Source organism: Lytechinus variegatus, chromosome 5 (genome assembly GCF_018143015.1).
Source record: "Lytechinus variegatus isolate NC3 chromosome 5, Lvar_3.0, whole genome shotgun sequence".
Lineage (NCBI taxonomy): Eukaryota > Metazoa > Echinodermata > Echinoidea > Temnopleuroida > Toxopneustidae > Lytechinus > Lytechinus variegatus.
Window position 1 is genome coordinate 15,173,722 of NC_054744.1, and position 21,283 is coordinate 15,195,004.

At 36.5% G+C, this 21,283-nt stretch overlaps 1 protein-coding gene across 3 annotated transcripts in view; it reads right to left on the reverse strand.

Moving 5' to 3' along the window:
* The window catches only part of LOC121415545 (degenerin deg-1-like), a 40,631-nt gene that overhangs the window by 15,162 nt on the left and 4,186 nt on the right, over positions 1–21,283 (reverse strand). Inside the window, exons 1-2 of one of the 3 annotated variants that reach the window (XM_041608786.1) lie at positions 19,471–19,697; positions 11,145–11,662 (exon numbers count right to left, since the gene is read on the reverse strand). In XM_041608786.1, the coding sequence (XP_041464720.1) occupies positions 11,145–11,662; positions 19,471–19,540 (588 nt within the window). In that variant the 5' untranslated portion in view covers positions 19,541–19,697. Of the gene's footprint in view, positions 1–1,936; positions 3,366–11,144; positions 11,663–19,470; positions 19,698–21,283 lie in introns of those variants that run through there. The other 2 variants (XM_041608788.1, XM_041608787.1) reach the window with 2 other exon arrangements.

The window sequence follows — 21,283 nt, forward strand, 5'->3', positions numbered from 1 at the left end:
ATTTGAGGACAATTACAACATCCAGTTTAAAACAATTCATGAAAAATACTGACAGTTGAAAAATAACACTACATTTTTAAATAAAATAATCGGAACTATAGGCTAACAGTTATTTTGTCTGAAAGTAATTTTGTTATGTTTATGAATTAATATTTTTTTGCAGCAATACCAATACACGTAATAGGTTTTTCCAAGCCTTCTTTTTGGTCATGGAGACTTTAAGATTTCTTGAATATATAAATATATATATATACATACATACATATATATATATATATATATATATATATATATATATGTACATATGTACATGTGTGTGTGTGTGTGTGCATTTGAAATGTTATAGTCCAATAAAATATAATTTCCAATGAGAGTTTATTAGTAATTCTTGATTAAGATTAATCTAAAGTTCGAATCGAAGATCGAAATCAAACGTGGTGTTGAGTTAATGTAATTTAAAAAATGTATTAATCATTGAATATCTTGTTTTAATAAACAAGTGCACACTAGTTACCAAGAATGCGTATAAAATTTTCATTTATTTGAATGCAGGATAAAAGAGTATTGTCGATTAAATATCATGCTCACAGGCATATAGGTGCCGCGGCAGCGGATCAAACAATGGACTTTCGATGTATAATCAGGCGCCTTAGACCACTCGGCCACGTCACCCTATTGAGTAAAGTTACGATTATGATTTTTCTATGATAATTTTCTTACATATTTTTTTACTATCAAAATTGTTAAGTTATTTAATATGGTCATGTTACCTTGGGTTTATATAACACCAATTTCATGACCAATGCCAAAATTTTATTTATGCCATAGGCATGATAGGGTACTTGGAAACAAAAGGGCTCATTATCGCTCCAAGCTAAAGTCAATTTTACGCAGATAACTTATTAAGCGTGCTTGTAAAGGGGATTATTCGAATTTAATTCCACCGAGTAATTATCGTTCAAATTGATTTTACCATCATAGAAAATCGATAATTAAAGCATCCAAAGAAAAACATATAATAACTACCATCAGTTTTCGCAAAATACAGACTGTCAACATTCATTTAAAGCACACTAATTTTTTTTAAAATTGTTATTGAAAGTTACCTTTAGGTAACAATTTTTTTTTCATTATAATTCATCATTGTTATTGTTTTTTTTTACTAACATCTATAAAATATTCTGAAAATATGGGAGATCAAAACCAGTGCCTTTTCAAAACTATAGGAGTTGTGCTTCTAGAAAGTGAGAAATATGACTTGTTTGCGTAAAAGTATGCTTAAATATAGTTGAAGAAAGGACTAGGAAAGCAATTCCAATTTTCACATTGAAAAATAGAAAGGATTTGAATCAAACATGCTGTTTACATTTAGTGTAAAAAGATGTGATACTTACCCAGGTTGATAAAGACCCACCCATAAAAAAAAATAGATTTTATCACAGAGGTCTAAAGTAACAAGTTAGTATTAAAAAAAAACACATAAAAAACCACACGTACCAACTGGAGCAGCAACACCAACCATTCATTAAAATACATCACGCTGAAAGGAAACTTAAAGGCAAATTAAGATGATGATGTTATTCAGAATGAGAAGACGGGTATGGAGGGCAAGATCACCCATGTCTTTAAGTTGAGGAGGACAAGAAGACAAAAACATAATATTGTACATGCCTTAAAATCTACTTCGACACAATCAGAGAACAATAACTTAAGGGTGCAGTGTACAGTGCTTCCAAGCAAATATATATACCTCATAAGTACCTACTTAATTTACAAAATAGATCAATAATAAAAATAGTGCCGAGTGTTTGTTAGATTACCTAAAGTTGACCAGAGTTAGCTGTTTGGGGTTAGAATTTGGGATGGAATAGGAAATCATCTTTTTAGTCTGAAAAATGAATATATCAAAGTGAAAAAGTAATGAAAAAGAAATCACCGAAGACTCTGATGTAGTTGTTTGGTTTTGTGTCGCAACCGCAGATTGGTTCTGTGGTAGTAAGCCTCTGAACATAGATGTCGCGTTTGGGTTGCCCCACGCTAGATTCAAGACATAACCAGTCTTTGATAACGGCACAGGGTTAAGGTTACAGACGGTGACTGCAGGGAAGTTAATGGCACGCTGTCGGACGTAGTCGATATTGACATCGACGCCAAAGTTGAAGAAGGTGATGATAAGGGTCGTTACCTGCCAAACGACCACGCTGACTCCACCACAGAAGAGCAGTACCCAGATGAGTCGGCGCCATAGGTTTGAGGCTCGCTGGATGTTAGGGATCCCGTGGGCACCGGTGCTTGCCATGCGACTTCCAACGAGAAAAAGAACCGAGTTTTCTTCGTCCTTAGACATCTTAAAGTCAGTTTTATCCATGGATGGTGCATTCTCCCTGTCAAGAGATTCGAAAGTTTTGACAGGTTTGCTTGGGGCGTCGAACCAAGCCTCCTTGCCCCGTTTTTCCATTCTTGAAACTTACTTTCTCCTAATCAGAAGGAATACCGCGACAGGTGGTTGGATAATATTTTTCAAACTACCAACTCGGAGATATCCATCATTGTTCACTGATAGTTACATCATTCTTTCATCTGAAAATGTATTTTAAATTTTTAAATGTAAGAGTGAAGTGAATTATAAACTCAAACCACATAACCTGCCAGAAAAGATCTGGACTGAACCATCAAATATGTTGAAGACGGTAAACGTTACTCTCAATAGTTTGTCGATCAATATTCAAATTCGAGATAAATTATCTTGCAACCAACATGCAGCGTTGTAAGCGAATTATTACAAGACGAATGAGCTTGAGGAAAACAATCTCCTTGCTCCAATGAGTTAAACTTTTGTTTTGTGTCGACAGGTCATTATCCAGCTAGTTTCAATGCAAATTTCAAAGCCACTCATGAATATGAGGGGTTTTAAAGATGAGATCAAGTTTTAATGGCACTAGTTGGAAGCGTGCGAACATGACGATTTCACTTTCACCTGATAGAGTCAAAATCGATATATAGTCGAAAAGGAATAAAATGACCTTCAGATCGTCACTTGTTCTTCATGGACTATGCAGCAATCCCGTCTACTTGTAGAATGTCACGCTGTATGATATCTGCCACATGCATGCTTAATAATAACTTAATTGGGGTAACAGACACTTATTTAATGAACGATTGACGCAATCGCTTTTCGCACAATTTCTTATGTGGACGAATGCAGCCGGAAACTTTTAGTGTCCGTAACCGTAATCCTCATAAAAAATTGACAACCCATTCCCATTCTCCCTCTCTTCTCTCCATCTCCCCCTCTCTCCCCATACCCGTTTTGTTTGTATCATCAAAAGCGTAGCCCTACCCACTTTCCACAATTATTGGAGATAAGAGATTATCTGCTGGCTCCTGGCCCGAATTAGGTTTCCAATCACGCTTAATTTGTGTACCATCGTTCTCTGATCCGTAATGAATTGCATGTATATTATCATCAATTAAACAGCGATTTATGTAAATAAGAGTATCCAAGGTGAGTTCCGAATATAAATTTAGAGAGGGTGGAGAGAGGCAGAGAGAGGAGGAGGAGAGAGAGGTGAAGGGAGAGAGAAGGAGAGAGAGGGCCTGTCGGCTGCTTTCCGATCGAACACGGAGAAGCAAGGGAGAGAGCGAAGCAGAGCCAGGCCTAATTCCCGAAGCGAATTGGAAATCCCTCGCTTCGCTCGGGAAGCAGCCGCCAGGGCCTCGACAAGAGGCTAGTGAGCGGATGAAAGGGAGTGAGATACATAGAATGAGAAAGAGGAGGAGAGGGAGAGAAGGGGGGAGAGTGTGGGAAAGAGAACAATAGAGAGAGAGAGAAAGTGGAGTGGAGTGGAGTTGACTCTGGAATACAGGTAGAAATACACCGATTGGGCTTTGAATAAAAGCACGGCAAATATTTGAGTGATTAAATGACCAAAATTTTAATTGTCATTCGGAACCCTCATGACACTAAATGATGAGCGATTTTCCATTCCGAATTTAAACAAAATCTGTAACAGGTCATTTGATGCACGATATTTCCTATGATTGCCTAGACAGTATAATAATTATTTAAGTAAAAAGTATTTTAATAACCAATGAGTGACATTACTATAACACCAGGATCGTCAAATATCGATGTGATTTGTGTCAATATCGTTTAAGCAAGTACATCAATAAAGGAAAAGGTATTGCCGCATGTGATCAAATAAATCAAAAACAAATCGAAATTAAATTATGCGATAAAACTAGTTATCTCTATTATGTAATAATGTAATTTTCTATTGTAAACGCTATGCTACATTATGATGCAGTGTAGTGTTATTTTTCCTTTCGATATGCCGTATAAACAAATCAGACATTTCCATTGCTCTCCTAGATATAGATCTAGAAAATTGAGGAAGTAAAATAATTTTTATACCTACATGAGCATAAGATAAGTCTAACAGTTTGGAAATAATCAAAATTAACACAGACTGAATTATTTATTATCTTTTTAATTCACTATAATTAGCTCTGTGTTTTAGGGTTTTATTTTTTTTTATTATGGCGCGGTATATATTAAATTATGGTGTCAAACGGTCATCTGAATTGAAACGATTCTACTGAAAAATTACAATAATGTTGGCATAGGCTTTGTTAAATTTTGCAACAAATGAATCACTCCTGTTTCATCATCTGCTGACTTTGACCTCTGGCTATTCCACAACTAGTGAATTTCGACTAAGATTACCACTATTTTTACGTGAAAATCTATATATCAAAATGAAAAGATGGTTTACAGGTTGACGCATTTTTCATGCATTTTTCTCATTATTCATTGACCCAAAGAACCGTTCAATTCATTAAAGCTATCATGCATTTTTAGGAAATGCGTTGATAACGTGTCACCTTTTTGAACGACATCCATAATATCTTTGGCAATGAAACTATTACCGTGTTTACACCTAATCGGCATTGGGTTCAGAACCAAAAGCCGATGCAGAATCGGCTTTTGGTCTGCGTTTACACGTTGTTACAGCTCGCGGTTCAAAACCTCGAGGCTTCACGGGCCTATTAACATTAAGAAAGCAAGAGATATTCATTCGAGCCAACCCATTGCTATTTTTTATTTTGATATGGCTGATTTACAAAGTGTATGCATATGATTGTCCATCTCACACTGATTCTATTTTTGGTAATTACTGAACTTCCTTTTCCCAAATTGGGAAGAAATATCACCAATTTCGGACTATATTTTGACTGGCGGAAGGTTTAGGGCTATTTTGCTGTGTGAGGTGATGAATCTGCTCCCCCCGACGATGTCTTCAAACACGGCAATTTATTTTTAAAATGAGCCGGTCGAGGGACCCTTTTCTGGTCAGATATGGATTGCCAGATATATATCTTATCCAGTGGTAGTAAACATTCGACCCCCCGAATTTCATCCTTATTTTTTATGAATTTCTTAAATTCCAAATTAACACACGAGTCTATGGGGAATGAATTAGGCCTGTGAGACCTCGAGCCGATGCAAAAACCCACATGATACGTACACCAACAATATACGTCATAATAAAGACGACGCTGGATCAATTACGTCACAATGGTAAAGTAAATTAATCGGCTTTTTGTTTACACGTAGTAAAAAAGTCGATTCTGCATCGGCTCGCGGTTCAGAACCTACTACTGTACTTTGGTGCAAATTGCCGGTTCTGAACCGCGAGCCGATGCAAGTTACTCGCGTTTACACGCTATGAAAAAGCCGATGCTGCATCGGCTCGCGGTTCAGAACCGCGAGCCGATTCAAAAGCCGATTAAGTGTAAACACGGTATAAGTAACCAGACATCCATTTCACCATTAGATATGACCATGGAAGTTATTTTCATTATCTACCGCGTTGTTTTCGCTCTCATTTTAACGGCATTCTCACAAAAAAAATAGACGCCAATCAAAATTATCTTATTACCTGTGGTAGAGTCCATGCTTTGTTACACTATTTGAAGCTTTAACAATACGCTCGTATATTTTTAGAAAACGTTTTCGATGAAAAAAGCGTTATCTGACCACAAATCTCTTTTATATTGGACAAAGGAATCAAATTTTTGGATTAAATGAATGAGCAGCGACCAGGTCCTTTAATAGATCCTGATTTAATTAAAAATTGGAGTGTGAAACATCTAACGATTTGTACAAGGATGGTGACTTAGTGGTATAATGACAGCGTCAAGAAGTGGAGGTCGTGAATCAATGTTGTAAGACATGCGACAGTAATTTTGACGAGATTTTGAAGGAAATCTTATGAAGATTATATGATCAAAAGTGCAATATAATTACTTTAAAAAACATTCGACTTAAAAAACCTTTTTTGGGCTGTAATCCCCATCCACTATATGTTATGTCAAAAAGTAAAGTCGATTTCGCTGAGATTTTATTCTTTTAATGTTTGAAGTGCACATCAAGTTACCAAGAGTGTGTATAGCATTGGTATTTATTTGTTTATTTGAATGCAGGATAAAATAGCATTGTCGAATAAATGCCTTGCTCACGGGTATATATAGGTGCCGCGGCCGGGATCGAATACGGACTTTCCATGTATAGCCAAACGCCCCCGGGAGCCACTTCCATTCACGATTGGATACCATGTGCGACCATGAAGTCTCGAAAAGCACCCTAAACACGTATTTTCCATATTCTGAAAATACACCCCTAAACAAGTAATGGCGTGTGAAACCCTACCCTTATTTAAGTATTGGAAACAAAACGATAATTTTAGCAAGTATTACTGAAATGAACCCTAACAAGTATAGCGATATTTTATTGTTATGTCACGGGCCCGTCGATCGTCGGTTTTTTACCTTTACGCATCATTAATTTTGGTTTATACGGCCCCACCTTCCACACCTCGCAAAAATCCTACTCTAAACACGTAGTGTTGTGGCAAAAAGGACATCCTTTATAAACAATTTTAATTTTGTTTTATCATCCCCGCAAATTTGACCCTAAACACGTAGCTTTCCTAGCGAAATAAATACCCTTTTTTCATTATTTTTGTGTTTTTGACACCCTTATCACGTTACGTACGTAACGTGCCTATCGTGAAATAGACATCCTTTTTACGTGTTTTTTTGGTCGCGCATGGTATCCACTCGTCAATGTAAGTGCCCCCCCCCCCCCGGGTAAACGCCTTAGACCACTCGGCCACGGTACCTCCACAAATTAATACTTAACCTCGATATCAAATTAGCCATCATATAAATGTATTTGAATAAACAGCAGGACACAGGGATTAAGTTTACTTGCGTGGTCGAGTTATTAACATCTGTATAAAGTGTCGCAATTCATTGGTAATTCCGGTTATTACCTGGTGGTACCGGGCGCTGTGCATGCGTATAGACAGGTCACAAATGATCACTTAATTGATGTTTTCAGAGACATTCATTCTCAGTCCATTACATTATTTCATATTGGTTCTTGTCAGGGCCTTTTTTGCGCCTATGTTTGCCCAGGATTTTTTTGGGGGAAGTGTCAATAATTAGAAGTATAGCTATAATCGTACTAGTAAGATGTGAAGAGTATATAATGGATGACTTCAATCATAAAAGGAGAGACCTTGTACCTGGCTCTGCCACGTGTAGATCAGGTGGCGTCGCAAGTGACAACCACGTGACTTCTGTAAATTGGCCAATCACGGCAGTCAGCACCATTCTACTCCTTGATCATTTTGACATGTTGACAACCCTAATATGCCTCTAATGTGTTTTTGTAGGTGGAATATCTGCATCGATTTCTCCTCCATAAGATATTTGAAGTTCTTTTGAGTTTTCTGATTTAATGTATGGCTCTTAATACTTTTTAGAACTTATAACAATAATAATAATAATAATATGTCCATTCATATAGCGCAGTTACTATGTGCATATACTCAACTGCGCTTTGATACTTGGTATCATATTATTACCCTGGCTGTAGCTGAGCCGCCATATTAATAGGCGCTAAAGCGTTCAAGGAAAAATCCTACCGGGTACCCATTCACCTCACCTGGGTTGAGTGCAGCACAATGTGGATAAATTTCTTGCTGAAGGAAATTACGCCTTTTAGAAAATCCATTTCAAAATCGTACTCAAGTATTTCCTTCTTTGCATGAATCTTTAAGGCTAATTGTGAAGTATGTATATGTCCTCTTAAAAAGATTAACACACATCGAATCCCTTGTGATAATGAACATAATTTACAGTCACGTAAAATATGTATAACGTAGGCATATAGCCGTGCTCAAAACTTAGTGAACCGCATCACAAAATGTACTCCTGAGTGTTGAATGAAGTCAACAGTGCAATGTTTGACGAGCCCAGAGAAACAACGTTTATTGAATGTTAGATGTTACCACCTGACTTCACTACTGAATATCTAAAACATGAAAGAACTTGAACATTTTAAATATGTTCATTTTCTGGTGAGATTCATTAAAATTTGAGCACCTCTTTACATCATTAACGTTATAGTTTCAATATCTAGTTTAGGTATTTACAACAAGGAGGAAATGAAAATTGTTGTTTATGAATCCCGACCAAACCAAATAATCTTCTTAACTTGTATCGGAAATACTGCCTCCGTGGCAATCATCCTGTCCTACATATTAAAAAGAGATTAGCATATATATCGCAATTAGTTTTTTGGCGACTGAGATTTCACAAAAGAGTGGCAGTGTAAACTCACGTTTGTTTACTCTGTGGATGGTCTCATATTTACTTTGTATAATGAGAATATAATATGCTCGTTCTATTATTATCATTATGTTCGCAAGACTCCGAGAGTATATGATGTTCCTCCCCTACTTGAACTTGTAATAGATACAAATCACAGTTCATACGGCTAAATCTTTCACCAGTTATGTTCTTATTGATCATTCAGGAAATTCTGTATAGATATATAGGCCCAAATTGCCCGTACTTTCTCCTACAAGGTAATTTAGTGGTAGTTGCTGGTAATGAGGGAGCACTTCATCTTTCATGACATGGTCAAGTGTTTCTCTACTTTCTTGGTAACCTTCGCCCCGTTTAGCTTTTGTGTTATTGTAACCAACTGATTATTGAAGTACAAACTGAAATCAAAGAATACGATGTAAAGATGGACCTAAATTGCATGTGTTCATGTGAATTTCAGACCATCTATATTCATGAACCTCTAGAATGAGGGACGCAATTTTAAAAATGCTAGCGCGAAGCGCGGGTGGAAAATTTTTGAGCTATACATAATGAGGCAAATATAATTTTCATGAATATTAAAACTTGTTACATTCAAATCAATGTGTAAATTTTTTTTTTATTTCGTATAATTCCTGGGAATTTGCATGTCCCGGACATTATCTGGAAAGAATATAGAACTTCTAGAATTCGGGAATTTACCTTTAAACTGTAAATACGGGATAAGCAAAGTGGACGCATTTTTGTGTGTGCCCGTATTATGCGGGTGTACAATTCAATTCAATGAAAAATCGTCTTTATTGATAATCAAACATGCATGTTTATATCTGTCACACATGAAAACAAAAAGCCGAAGCTGGAAAATTCATGTTTACAAGTTTGTGTTGGCACAATAAATGACAAAGTAAAAAAAAACCTCAAACGGGCTATACATTTAAAGGGCTAATGCCATTTTTCAAGTAAAGCACAAGAGACAATGAATGAATGTAATATGATGGCTGATTAAAATAAATCGACTTGAAAGAGAGGAGACTGGCACTTTATGCAGAATTTCAATGGCAAAAGTGACTGCAGGTGGGGGGGGGGGTGGCCATTGTCCATTGCCTTTTCTAGTCGACACACTTATCTTTTGTTGAGTATGTCGACCCAAAAAAGGGCAATGGACTATTTTTTTATAATGTTAATAATAACAATAATAATAATAGTAATAATGATAATAATAATAATAATAATAGGCATTTATATAGCGCCACTTAGAAACAATCTATTCCCAGGCTAGTTGTTGTTATATTATTATTACCCCGGCTTTAGCTCGAGCTGCCTTTCAGCGCTCGTGCATTCAAGGAATTAATCCTGCCGGTACCGATTCACCTCGCCTGGGTTGAGTGCAACAAAGTGTGGATACATTTCTTCCTGAAGGAAAACACGCCATGGTTAGGATTCGAACCTACGACTCTCTGTAAGACGAGAGTCAGAACCACTGGACGCGCTCATACATCTAGATCTTGTTGTTCTGATTTGAAGTTGTTGATAGGTGTTTTTCTGACAAAGAGATATGCATATATGTTACGTGCTTAAGATATATGGTTTTTGTTTTAACTTTCACTTTTAAGGCCCCCTCACACCTCAACGAATTGCTTAAAATATGCCTTGCGATGACTGGCGAAAGGCATTTTATAAGAAATCGCTTTCAATGGTAACTGATAGTAAATCATATTTACCCTTCGTGCTTGGGTTCGTACACCTTCTGAACTAACAGCTGCAATTATTCAAATTCGCGAGGAAATTTTGAACATTTTAAAAATTTCCCGACGAATTGAGAAATCGTTGGTCATCTGGTTGAATTCACATCTCTTATTTAGTCTGCGGTAATTGTTCGTTTATCGTTCGTGTGTTTTTGTCGCGCATAGTCCCTCATATCGCGCTTTTGCCAAAGTGGACCGATCTCAAAAGAACCCGTAACGAAGCAACACGATGACACAACGAACAAGATTGCCCGATCCATTCCCTCGTCTTCGTTTCTAATCGCACACCACATCAAACCATTACTCACTGCATGTGCGTTCGTCTTATTGGGTTATATCAACCCTTCGCTCGCCTTCGGCCGCAATTTTCTCAAAGAGGTGAACCGAAAAATTTATATCTTTCGCATGTCATATTTATCCTTCGCTTATATACCGTTCTTTGGTAAAATTTGACAATAGTTACTGATCGCATGATTTGACTGAATTTTTATTTGAATTCGCGTGCATTTCGTTCATTTTTTTCATTCGTGACCCTTCCTCCGCCTACATTCGGTCAGGTGTGAGGGGGCTTTTAAGCAGTTTTAAGGATTGAAATGGAGAGGGGAAGGGGTCAGAGTGGTCTCGAAACCTGGGGTTTGTTTCATAAAGAACTTATACAGTTATAATAACTTTCCAAGATCAAATCCTTTATTGAATAAAAAGCAGATGTAAGCAACGTACCCTTTCCGTTGAAGGTACTGTTGACGATTGTGAAGTTGTTGACGACGTCATTGTTACTGTTGATGCAGTCACATTAACCCCATCGTTGTAAGGAACACCCACAGCATCAGCGAATTCCCTCGAGAAAGTACTAGCTTTGGAACTGGCATAAGGATTCAAATTACAAAAGGTGATTGCGGGGAATCGTATGCTTCCCGAGTAAAGTTCGTCCAAATTCGTAATGACGTCGAAATCGGTGTAATCGTCTATGAGCGTTGCCGTTTGCCAGAAGAATCCTGCCATAGCACCTATGAAGAGGACCGACCAGAAAATTCGTTTTGACATAGAATTCGCCCGTGCAATGTTCGGAATGCCATGAGCCCCTGTGTTCTGGACTGCAGAGCTAATTAGGAAATAGGCATTCAGTTCACGTTGGTCCGAGTTTTCACCGACCGACTTTGATCTTCTTCGATGTCTTTGAGATCCGTGCCCATCTTCTGTATATTTCTCGTGGCGCATGCCGTTCATTCCAGCCATATCTGTCAAAATAAAGAAAATGCATATAAAAAGATTCGTGAAATCCATGGCCCTGGGGGTGCTGAAGCACTCCCAAGATTTCCCTCGGGGTGCTGCGTGTATTATTTTCCAAAGGCAGCACCCCCCTGAATTATGACAGGCGTTTAAAAAAATGAAAAGTGTAAGCAAAATAACCAATATATTTTTTAGGAACAACCTTTATTTTGCAGAGAAAATGATTTTCTTGCACGTCAAATTTACCGGGACAGAAATTACCTTCATTTTGTGATGAAAACCCTTCAGTTCATTTAATTTCATGGCTTGATAGATTTCATTTTCTTAGAACACTCTTGGAATGTCAGGTGATGTCATTATTCATTATCATGATTAAGAACTTAAGCCTGTGTTAATAAAGTCCATAGGCGGATCCAGGGGGCGAGCCCCCCCCCCCCCCCCATTGGCGGAGCAAAAAAAAAAGCTAGGGAAAGAAAGAAAAAAGGAGGGGGAAAGAGAGGAGGAAAAAGAAGAGGAAAAAAGAGAGAAACGAGAGAATAAAATAAGATGAGGGTAAGAATTGGAAAATAAGGAAAAAAATCATTCATCCACGAAATAAAATTTTCTCTCGCGCTTTGCGCTGGCATTAGATGTTCGATAAAATATATATCTTGCTCAGTAGGCTGATATGGAGTTTAAAAAATTGATTTTTGAAGCCAATATACAAAACATATTTCAGCTCGGACATCGAGCTTTAATTATTATGTTTGAGTTAAAAGTTGATTATTAAATTGCACTGAAAAATTTCCGTTTTATGGTCTGAGTCGGTCTAAATACAAAAATTGTCAGCTCGCGCTACGCGCTCGCATTTTGATTTGCCAAGTACCTATTATATACGTGTATTAATAAACACAATAAAGCTCTCAAAATATCCATTATCTGGTCTGATTGTCAAAACGTATCAACTAGCGCTGCGCGCTCGCATTTTGATTGTTGAGTAATGTATACCTTATAATAATTCTATTACAAACTACTTAATATCACCTTTTCAGTTTATCAAAAATTTCGGCTCGCGATTTGCACTCGCATTAATTTTCAAAAATATATTAACCTTTGCCTTAATATCAACAAATTTCGGGCTCTCACGAGGCTTATTAGATTGATAAATATGATAATAACTAAATTGCCCCGCTTTTCAGAATGGGATATAGACAAGTTTCATCTCATGCTAAGGAAGAGGAATAAGAAGATAGTTATCATTTTTATATGATGACAGATTTTCTATAGAATGAATGAGTCCTAGGTCAAAATGATAATGTCATCTCGGGCTTCGCGCTCGCACCATTTGCGATCCACATCCACTATATAATTTTCATGCAAAATGATTGAAATATTGCTTAAATTGACACTTTTTCAGATCGGTATATCAATTATTTTCAGCTCGCATTTAGCACTCTCATTGTTTGTTTTCATAATAACAAATCTATTCAGAATGCCCAGATTCTAGGTCTAATTATAAAACACGCGAACGCATATTTGAGACACACATCTAGTTCTTTATTTAAAACTTGCTTAAAATATAGTGTTTCAGATCACAAAATCTAAACTTTTCTGCTCGCGCTTCTCGCTCGTAATATTAACATAGGAAGATGCCCAATTACCCATCCTTTACATTATTTACAAAACATGAATAGAGTGTCCCGTTTCATGCCTGAATCTCACCCCCCCCCCCCCCCCCCCCGCTTACATCAATATTGTTGTTTAGTTATGTACCTATCCCGTTCATGGTTACAAAAATTGCTTAGAATGTCAGTTTTTATGTCGGAATGTCTAAATTTTTCAGCTCGCGCTTCACATCATTTTGTTGTTGAAGTATGTATCGTCTCCATGGCTAAGCGCAAACAATTATTAACAGTTTACTTTTCGATCAGGCCAGAACGTAAATTCAAAAGTTTTTACTCGCACTTCGCGCTCGCAGTAATTATTTAGTTACATACCCATCTTGTTCTGGATCACAAACATTGCCCAGAATGCTCGTTTTTTAGTACAAAATGCATGATATTTCCAAAACAAAATTAGCTCACGCTTCGCGCTTGCATTAATTAAATAGGATTGATCATGTTTTGTTGTTTTATAAAAAATTAAGCTAACTAGTGACTGTTGGACTACCCCTGCAAAGAAACACGCAGAAATCAACTGAGCGGCCGATCGGGGAAAATATGGGTTTAACACCCCCCCCCCCTCATTAGCGAAAGCTGGATCCGCCCCTGAAAGTCCACCAACTATTGGAAAATTGGTGGAGTGCATGGCGCTTATAGTCCTGCCTGGTTATTAATTATTGCACTCTTGACGTATTGTGTTTTCTCGTTTGATACCTGTCCCTTAATGGCTTGACACATATTAATGCCAGGGGCCTGTAACACAAACATGACAAAGCTTCGCAATGATCGTAGAACATTTTTCTACGATTGATTGCTTTGACTACATTGTAAAATTAATGGTGAAAATCAAGCGGACGATCAATCGCTAACCATTGTTTTACGGGACCCTGGATATAACTCCAATCAAGCTGTAATTGTGCTATTATGATGTCTTTTGTTTCTTTCTATACCAAGGTATAAAATATACATTTTTCATTTTTTCTTTACTTTATATATACATTTATATATATATATATATATATATATATATATATATATATATATATATATATATATATATATATATATATAAATCATTTCATCTCATTACACTGTCAAATTTTGTGAGAGGGTGGGGGGTGCGGATGTGTTTGTGTGATTTCCAAAACTTTTATGGAATATTTTCACTTCAAGATGGATTTAATACGCCAGTGTATATTGGCAGGGGATAGGGGTGGGTAATATTTGTTTTAAGACAATTACAGGGGGAAATAAAATTACACGAAAAATAGCTCCTCTTTCTTCTCACTCTTCATTTTTTTTGCCTTCTCGTTTTATCTTCCCTGCTAGAACAAAATTACATGGGACGACCGCCCTGTTCGTGCAGCGCAGCCCGTGTGATGTGATAATTCCAGAGAGAGATATATTTTTAGTTATTATATCTCAATGATAGTGACTCGATGAAAGGCCGCAGACATAAATCGGATCCACACCGCTGTGATTCAGTTTTTAAGACCAACCATACATATTTCTTTGTACAAACTTTATAGGGCAAGTCTGCATGTAAAGTTTACAAGTGAGGAAATTTACAACATGCTATGTGTAGTTTAGAATTATATATAGAACCCTTGAATATCCCTATGATGTTGTATTTCTTAGATATAAATTATAAACCAGAGGTTTGTCTGCATGTAAAGTTTACAAGTGACGAAATTTACAACATGCTATGTGTAGTTTAGAATTATATACAGAACCTTTAAATATCCTTATGATGTTGTATTTCTTAGATATAAATTATTATAAAGTGCGTTACGTATACAGTAGTCATATCGTCTGGAAATCATGGCTTCGACTTTAATGAAGAATGAGCAAAACGGCTTAATTTAGAACATGAATAAAAAAAGGCGTTTATACATTTTTGTTATTTTTTCTCACCTTCTTCCTTTGTTCCACTGCCAGTATATTCCGCCGACGGGGAGATTTTTGCAGCCCCGAACGCTGTGTCTCGTGCCATTAAAAAAAAACAATATTAATGGCGTAATGGATCCCAGTAGAGAATTTCCTGCCAAATGGGTCTCTCAGTCTCTTTCCTCGTTCGTTGATCTTAAAATGACCATTATGAAATCATTAGCACGTTTGCCTTTGATTGCTGTTTACACATTAGATGAAATTGGCAAGGACACTGTGATGGTCGAGTCTTAAAAGTGATGGTATTGTGCTCATTAATGAGAGCAGACATTCGCGAGATGTATGCTTATTTTCGGAGCGAAGCTGTCATTGGATCATCGTATGCAGTAGGCCGTACGCAGAGGGAAGGGGGAGGGATGGGAGTTGGCATAAGAAATTATGGAAACTTACATTTCATTCCTGACAATTTTCACCCAATTCACCAAAAGTGTGCACGAAATCCTTCAATTTTACTTTAGAAAATGCCAAAGTGCCCACATTTACACGCTCGGTCGCTAATCTAATTGTTCCCTCGCCTTAGAGTTTCGTCGAAAAATTTGCCCCTGGAAAAACAAATTCTGCATACAGCAATGAGAACTCCCTAGAATAAATGAATAAATCAAATAATTTTCTAGCTCCCAAAAACTCAAGGCTGCGAGGTGTTGACAATAGTTATACAGTGTGTATCAAAAAAAAGTTTACACTTTACGATATTTGCTTTACACTGAGCTGTGATTTACATGACATGGCTTAGGCTTGATTTTCATTTTGTTAATCATTGCCAAGCTTGGGAAAAGTATTAAATGAAAAATGAAATGTAAACCAACTTTAAATGATAAAAACTTAGTGAAAAATGCTGGAGATGTCTGATATAAACTTTTGTTCAGATTCAGTTATGTCCTCAGATCCAGATGGCACAAAAAGGGTAAAGGTTGTGCTTACTAAGTGTTGAAATTTCAAATTTGGGCGGCAAAATTGTTACAAAATGCTTGAATGTATCCGTTTTATGTCAATTGGCTAAAAGTGCTAGGAAAATTTATGAGAAATGCTTCGCAGGGTAAGTTTGATTTCGCCCTTTCCCCTTGACACAGCGTGAAAACAAGCATTTCTGCGCAAACAGATTTCTGCGAGCTTTACAAAAATGGACAGTGCTCACTCAAGTGTAACATTCTGTCAAAATTTTTACTTTCATTGGATAGATGAGACCCAAACCCATAATTATATGTGAAAAAATTACCCACATGTTGGATATTTGTTGATTCCCATGGCTTTTTCAAAGTGTAAACTTTTTTTTGATACGCATTGTATAGGCCAAGTATCCATGGCAATCAAATCCCTTCTTGATCATGAGAATTATCATGATTATAGCATTGATTGCTTCCGATGATACCTTCAAATTGATGGCCTGGTTGGGATAGTATGAATCTGACTCCAGAGCACTCTTACGAATAGCGGTCATAACGGGGTTGGGGGTGGGCAATTATATCACACTTTCAATAGGATAGGTAATTAACCAGATGCAGTCCTGTGTCAGTGCATGGATATATTTCATTAGGCGTACTTAAAGTCCCTATGTTAGAAATTACCCTGAAACAACGCCAAAATCAAATGAAATCAAGTGAAACAATAATGTCTCCCTGAACATGTGGAATTAGCATTGTTTAATGCTATATATTTTAGCCAAATTGGTCCTTCTTGTCAAATCTCTAAAAAATGAAATATTGTATAATTCAAAAAATAAGAAAAAAAGTAGATGGTGATTGAGTGACATCATCGACTGTCTCATTTGCTTGTCACAATTGTGCATATCACTGTTTTGTGAAAAATAAGCGAAACTTTAAAATGTCATAACTTTCTTATTTTACATCGGATTTTGCTGAAATTTTCAGCATTACGCTAGTTTGGTTTTTCTCTATTTATTCAAATCAACATTTTTCTGGAAGCTCAAACTCTCACTTTAACATGAGTTTGCTGAGTTCTTTGATTAATTTTCACGTGGTATTTACGTGTTATGCCAGCTCACTTGGGAAAATTAATCCTATTGTACAAACCTTGATTAAAACAAAAGTCCCAAATAATGAATAAGTAAACAAAGTGTACTATACTTCTTTTAAAATTTCCAAAGCAATCACACACCAACACCCACACGCACCCGTTATTTTTTCATCTACATAATACACGCACGGTCTTAGTATATGTATCCAGAATGTCACCCTCATTTGGTTTCAGAAAAAAAGGAAACGTATACACTTATCTTATTTCTTGAGAGATCCTCTTTATCCAAATATCTTTGTTCATGATCCTCTGAACGAAATCAGTCACCTTTATTTTTGGATGCATGTAGAGGAAATAGTCTTCAAATGAGTCTTGTTCGTATTTTGGTGGGCAAAATCTATGACATAATGGTACACAGAGCTCAAAGTTTGATTCTAACTCCAGTAACAGTCTTTTTATGTTGCAAATTAAGCCTATTCGGGGAAAAAGTACACGTATTGGACTATATTTTATTTTCGGGGAATGCTCTTGTTGAGAAAAATTCTCAGATCTTGGGTCTTTTCCATTTAATTTTTTACTGAATTACTTTAAAAAGATTCTGGTAATTACTGAACAATATGCAAAATTTAGCATAAATTTGTGTGTACGGTAAACTATTCGTGTCACTGATACAGAACATTCATATTTCTAAACAAATATTTCATTTTAGAAATCTCGATGTGATCTAATTTTTTTTTACGAAATCCTCACAGGTTTTGGGACACGAGATATAACACTTTAATTTGAGACCACCATTTTGCATTTCCTTTTATTGAAGGCTGTGTTAACATTACGTTTTTGCGCAGTGTGATAAGGAACGCAGTTCGAGATTAAAAACTGCCCACGTTCTTATTTCTTTTTATTTACTTATCTGCCTATAGTAATAGAAGGCCAAAGGACACATCATTCTTGAAACTACAAGATAAACAATGCCATGTAGTTCATAGCTTGGTAACGTCAGTGACACCGTAGATTTTACGAAACACGACCTACGATAAATCTAAAGAAATCTATTGGACAATCAAATTTTCAACCACTTTGTGTGTAGATTTGTTTCCCAGTCGTAATGGATAATCATTTCATTGTTATTTACATGAGTATTATATACACACTGAATCATTTATATTTCCGTCATTGCTTGCTGATGGAAGTAATTCAGTCATGACAGAGGTTGATGAAAATCAGAGGCGTAATGTGCTAAAAATTTTGAGGGCGCGCGAAATGGTGTATAAGACAAACTATATAAGAAGTCACGAGTGAGCGAAGCGAGCGAGCAAACAAATTCGACATTTTTGTTACCAAAATCCAATTTTGTCATAGATTTTTTTACACAATATTCAGAAAATAATCTTATATCTCACCCTTCTCTGTTTCCTCTTCTTTTTTTTCTCTTGGTCGTGAAAAAAATGGGGACGGGCAAGCACCCCAAATCTGTACGGCATTGATCATAATGAAATCATGCAAAGGATTTTCCTTCTGAACTGATCTCATTTCTCAACCAAGTTTTTTTTAATGAAACCTTCTTAATATAGTAAAGCTAAAAAGTAGATGATTTCCTCGGGTGGATGCATGTTGACTAATATTGATATAGTCCCAGTGTTGATATGAATTATGCAAACATGTCAAAATTATGATGGATGCCACGTGCAAAAACTGCAGGTACAGGGCTGGCCTAAATCTTTGATTTCGACTGGTCGAAATAGCACTGATATATACAGGCCATGTATCAGCAGTGGCCAAAATGAGGAAGCATCTACATTAACTCATTCGGAAGAGGAATTGATAAATGTTATTGGTGAAGCGATGGTGTAATAAATGAAGGCCAATTTATTCTTTGATTAACTTTATCGGTTTTGCTGCTCAGCTTGGCTTACTTGAAATATTTCGATAGTGAGCATGTACAAAATCTAGTTCAGCAAACTGTGAAGCGCTTGTACAGCTTCAAAAAAAAGGTGCTGAACGCATTGGATTTGAAGAAGTTTAGTAGAGCATTAGACCACATTATCATTAACATTCCGTGCTGATTGCGAAGCAGGAATACATATAGCCTAAATAATTCTCCTTTCCTTTCATATATCTGCTTAAAAAGAGGGTTCAGTAAAACAATGGTTGACTGAAAAGTAATTGTTGATTAATTGGCTACACAAAACTCAATCAATCATAATTATAGACAATCGAATTGACTTTAATGACAGAGCTTCAGTTACCACACTTACCAAATTGACGGGCTGATATTCTCTCATTCAGAAAATACATATTACTTATTGCTGAACTTTTTGTCGTCATGGTCGTGGTAAGGTCTTCCTATATCACCTCGTAGGTATATGCGTCTACTCTTTCTCACTGAAACCAGTCGTAAAAGAGAGTGGTGTTTTGTGCGGTTGCGCTCGTATCGAACTAGTTCATTCCTGTTTCTCACTGTTTTAGTGCTTCCATAAATGTGTTAACCGACATTGTATATAATCGAATATCTTTTTAAAGATCAATTGCAGAACGAAAGCTTATCGAGTTTGTTTTATGTGCTTTATCCGAGAACGTGAGATTACGTTTTCGAGAGAATTAAATGTGCAAACGGGTATTGCGTAATTGGTATTTGATGTCAACTACAGGGTTGGTTTTTAAATAATTCCTCATCCATTGTTAGGAAGACATTGTGCGTCTCTATAGAGTTTAAATTCGAACTTTTCTAAGATTAATCACACATTATTATTTTTTATTGTTTCATAATAATCTATGACAAGATTATTCTCGACAATGTATGATACGCTTTCACACCAGCGACCGATCGGACTTGCTTTCACACCGCCGTCAAAATTTGGTCAGGCCCAGAGCGATCGGTCGCTGTATAGCTGACCTAGCCGGAAGCGGAAGTAGACATAGTGCGTTGGGGGGGGGGGCATCGCATTTCTATCGGTCTGAGGGCCTGAGTATGATGTGCTTTCACATCAAGCTCGCCTCGGTCGCTGAAGTACCATTTAGGTCGGAGTCTGCGACCGATCTTTTTTTACCAAAACGGTCTCTACGACTGGACCTTGGTGTGAAAGCAGTATTAGTTATACAACTAGGGCATCATTGGACTGATCCATTACAGGCTTAGTAATCTTCAATTTATAACGGCGGATGCCCGCGCTTATTATATGAGAGGTGGGCCTATAGTTGGTTTGGTTTGCTGTGCTTTCATTTTCGATTCCAAAATACGTAAATGATTATAAACAAAACAAACATTACATTATCAAATGATTATATACAATACAAAAATGTAACAATAATCAAACTTAACAATGCACACAGTAAAAAAAGTAGCACGCTTTTTAAGCCTGTCACTCTAACAACAAGTTGTTTAATTTTTTTGGAATGGTTTAAACTTTTTAAGCAAGTTGTTTAAAAATTTTAAACAGTTGTTTAAAGAGTTTAAGCAGTTGTTTAAAAAAATAAACAAAAGTTGTTAAAGTGACGGGCTTTATAAACAACGTGCTTAAAATTTTAAACAGCTTTTTTACAGTGCATGTAATACAAAATTATATCACTTCTATCAAGACAATTTTGGGCAACATTTACCATTTTGTTTGTGAATTGAATCTTTCCGCCAAGGCTTGAGTGTTATCAGACTTTATTGTTCTTCGATTTATTCATAATAGAGACTTTAGTTCATCCCATGTATTTGTTTTGCCCTTACATCATGAATCGATTCCGAACAATAACTCTTTCTATTCTTTATTACGTAACTTTATTTCTCAGTCCTCTATATTTTTTCAAATTTTCCTCTAACTTGATTAAGCATTTTTTCTTCATTTTATCCCTTTCCTTCATTATGCCAAAAATAGACTAATTTCGCCAAGGAGAGTATTTTTTCCTGACTTTTCGAGTAAGTAAAGGCATGTGTTTGTTAACCACTGCCATAACTAGTTCCTCAAATCTACAAACAGCTTCATCAATGTCATTACATTCTTCTATGTCAGACCAATTCTGCAATTTTGCAGTCTTTTCGAAAGGCATTCACATCGAGGCCTTTTATCTTTCTATAGGTGA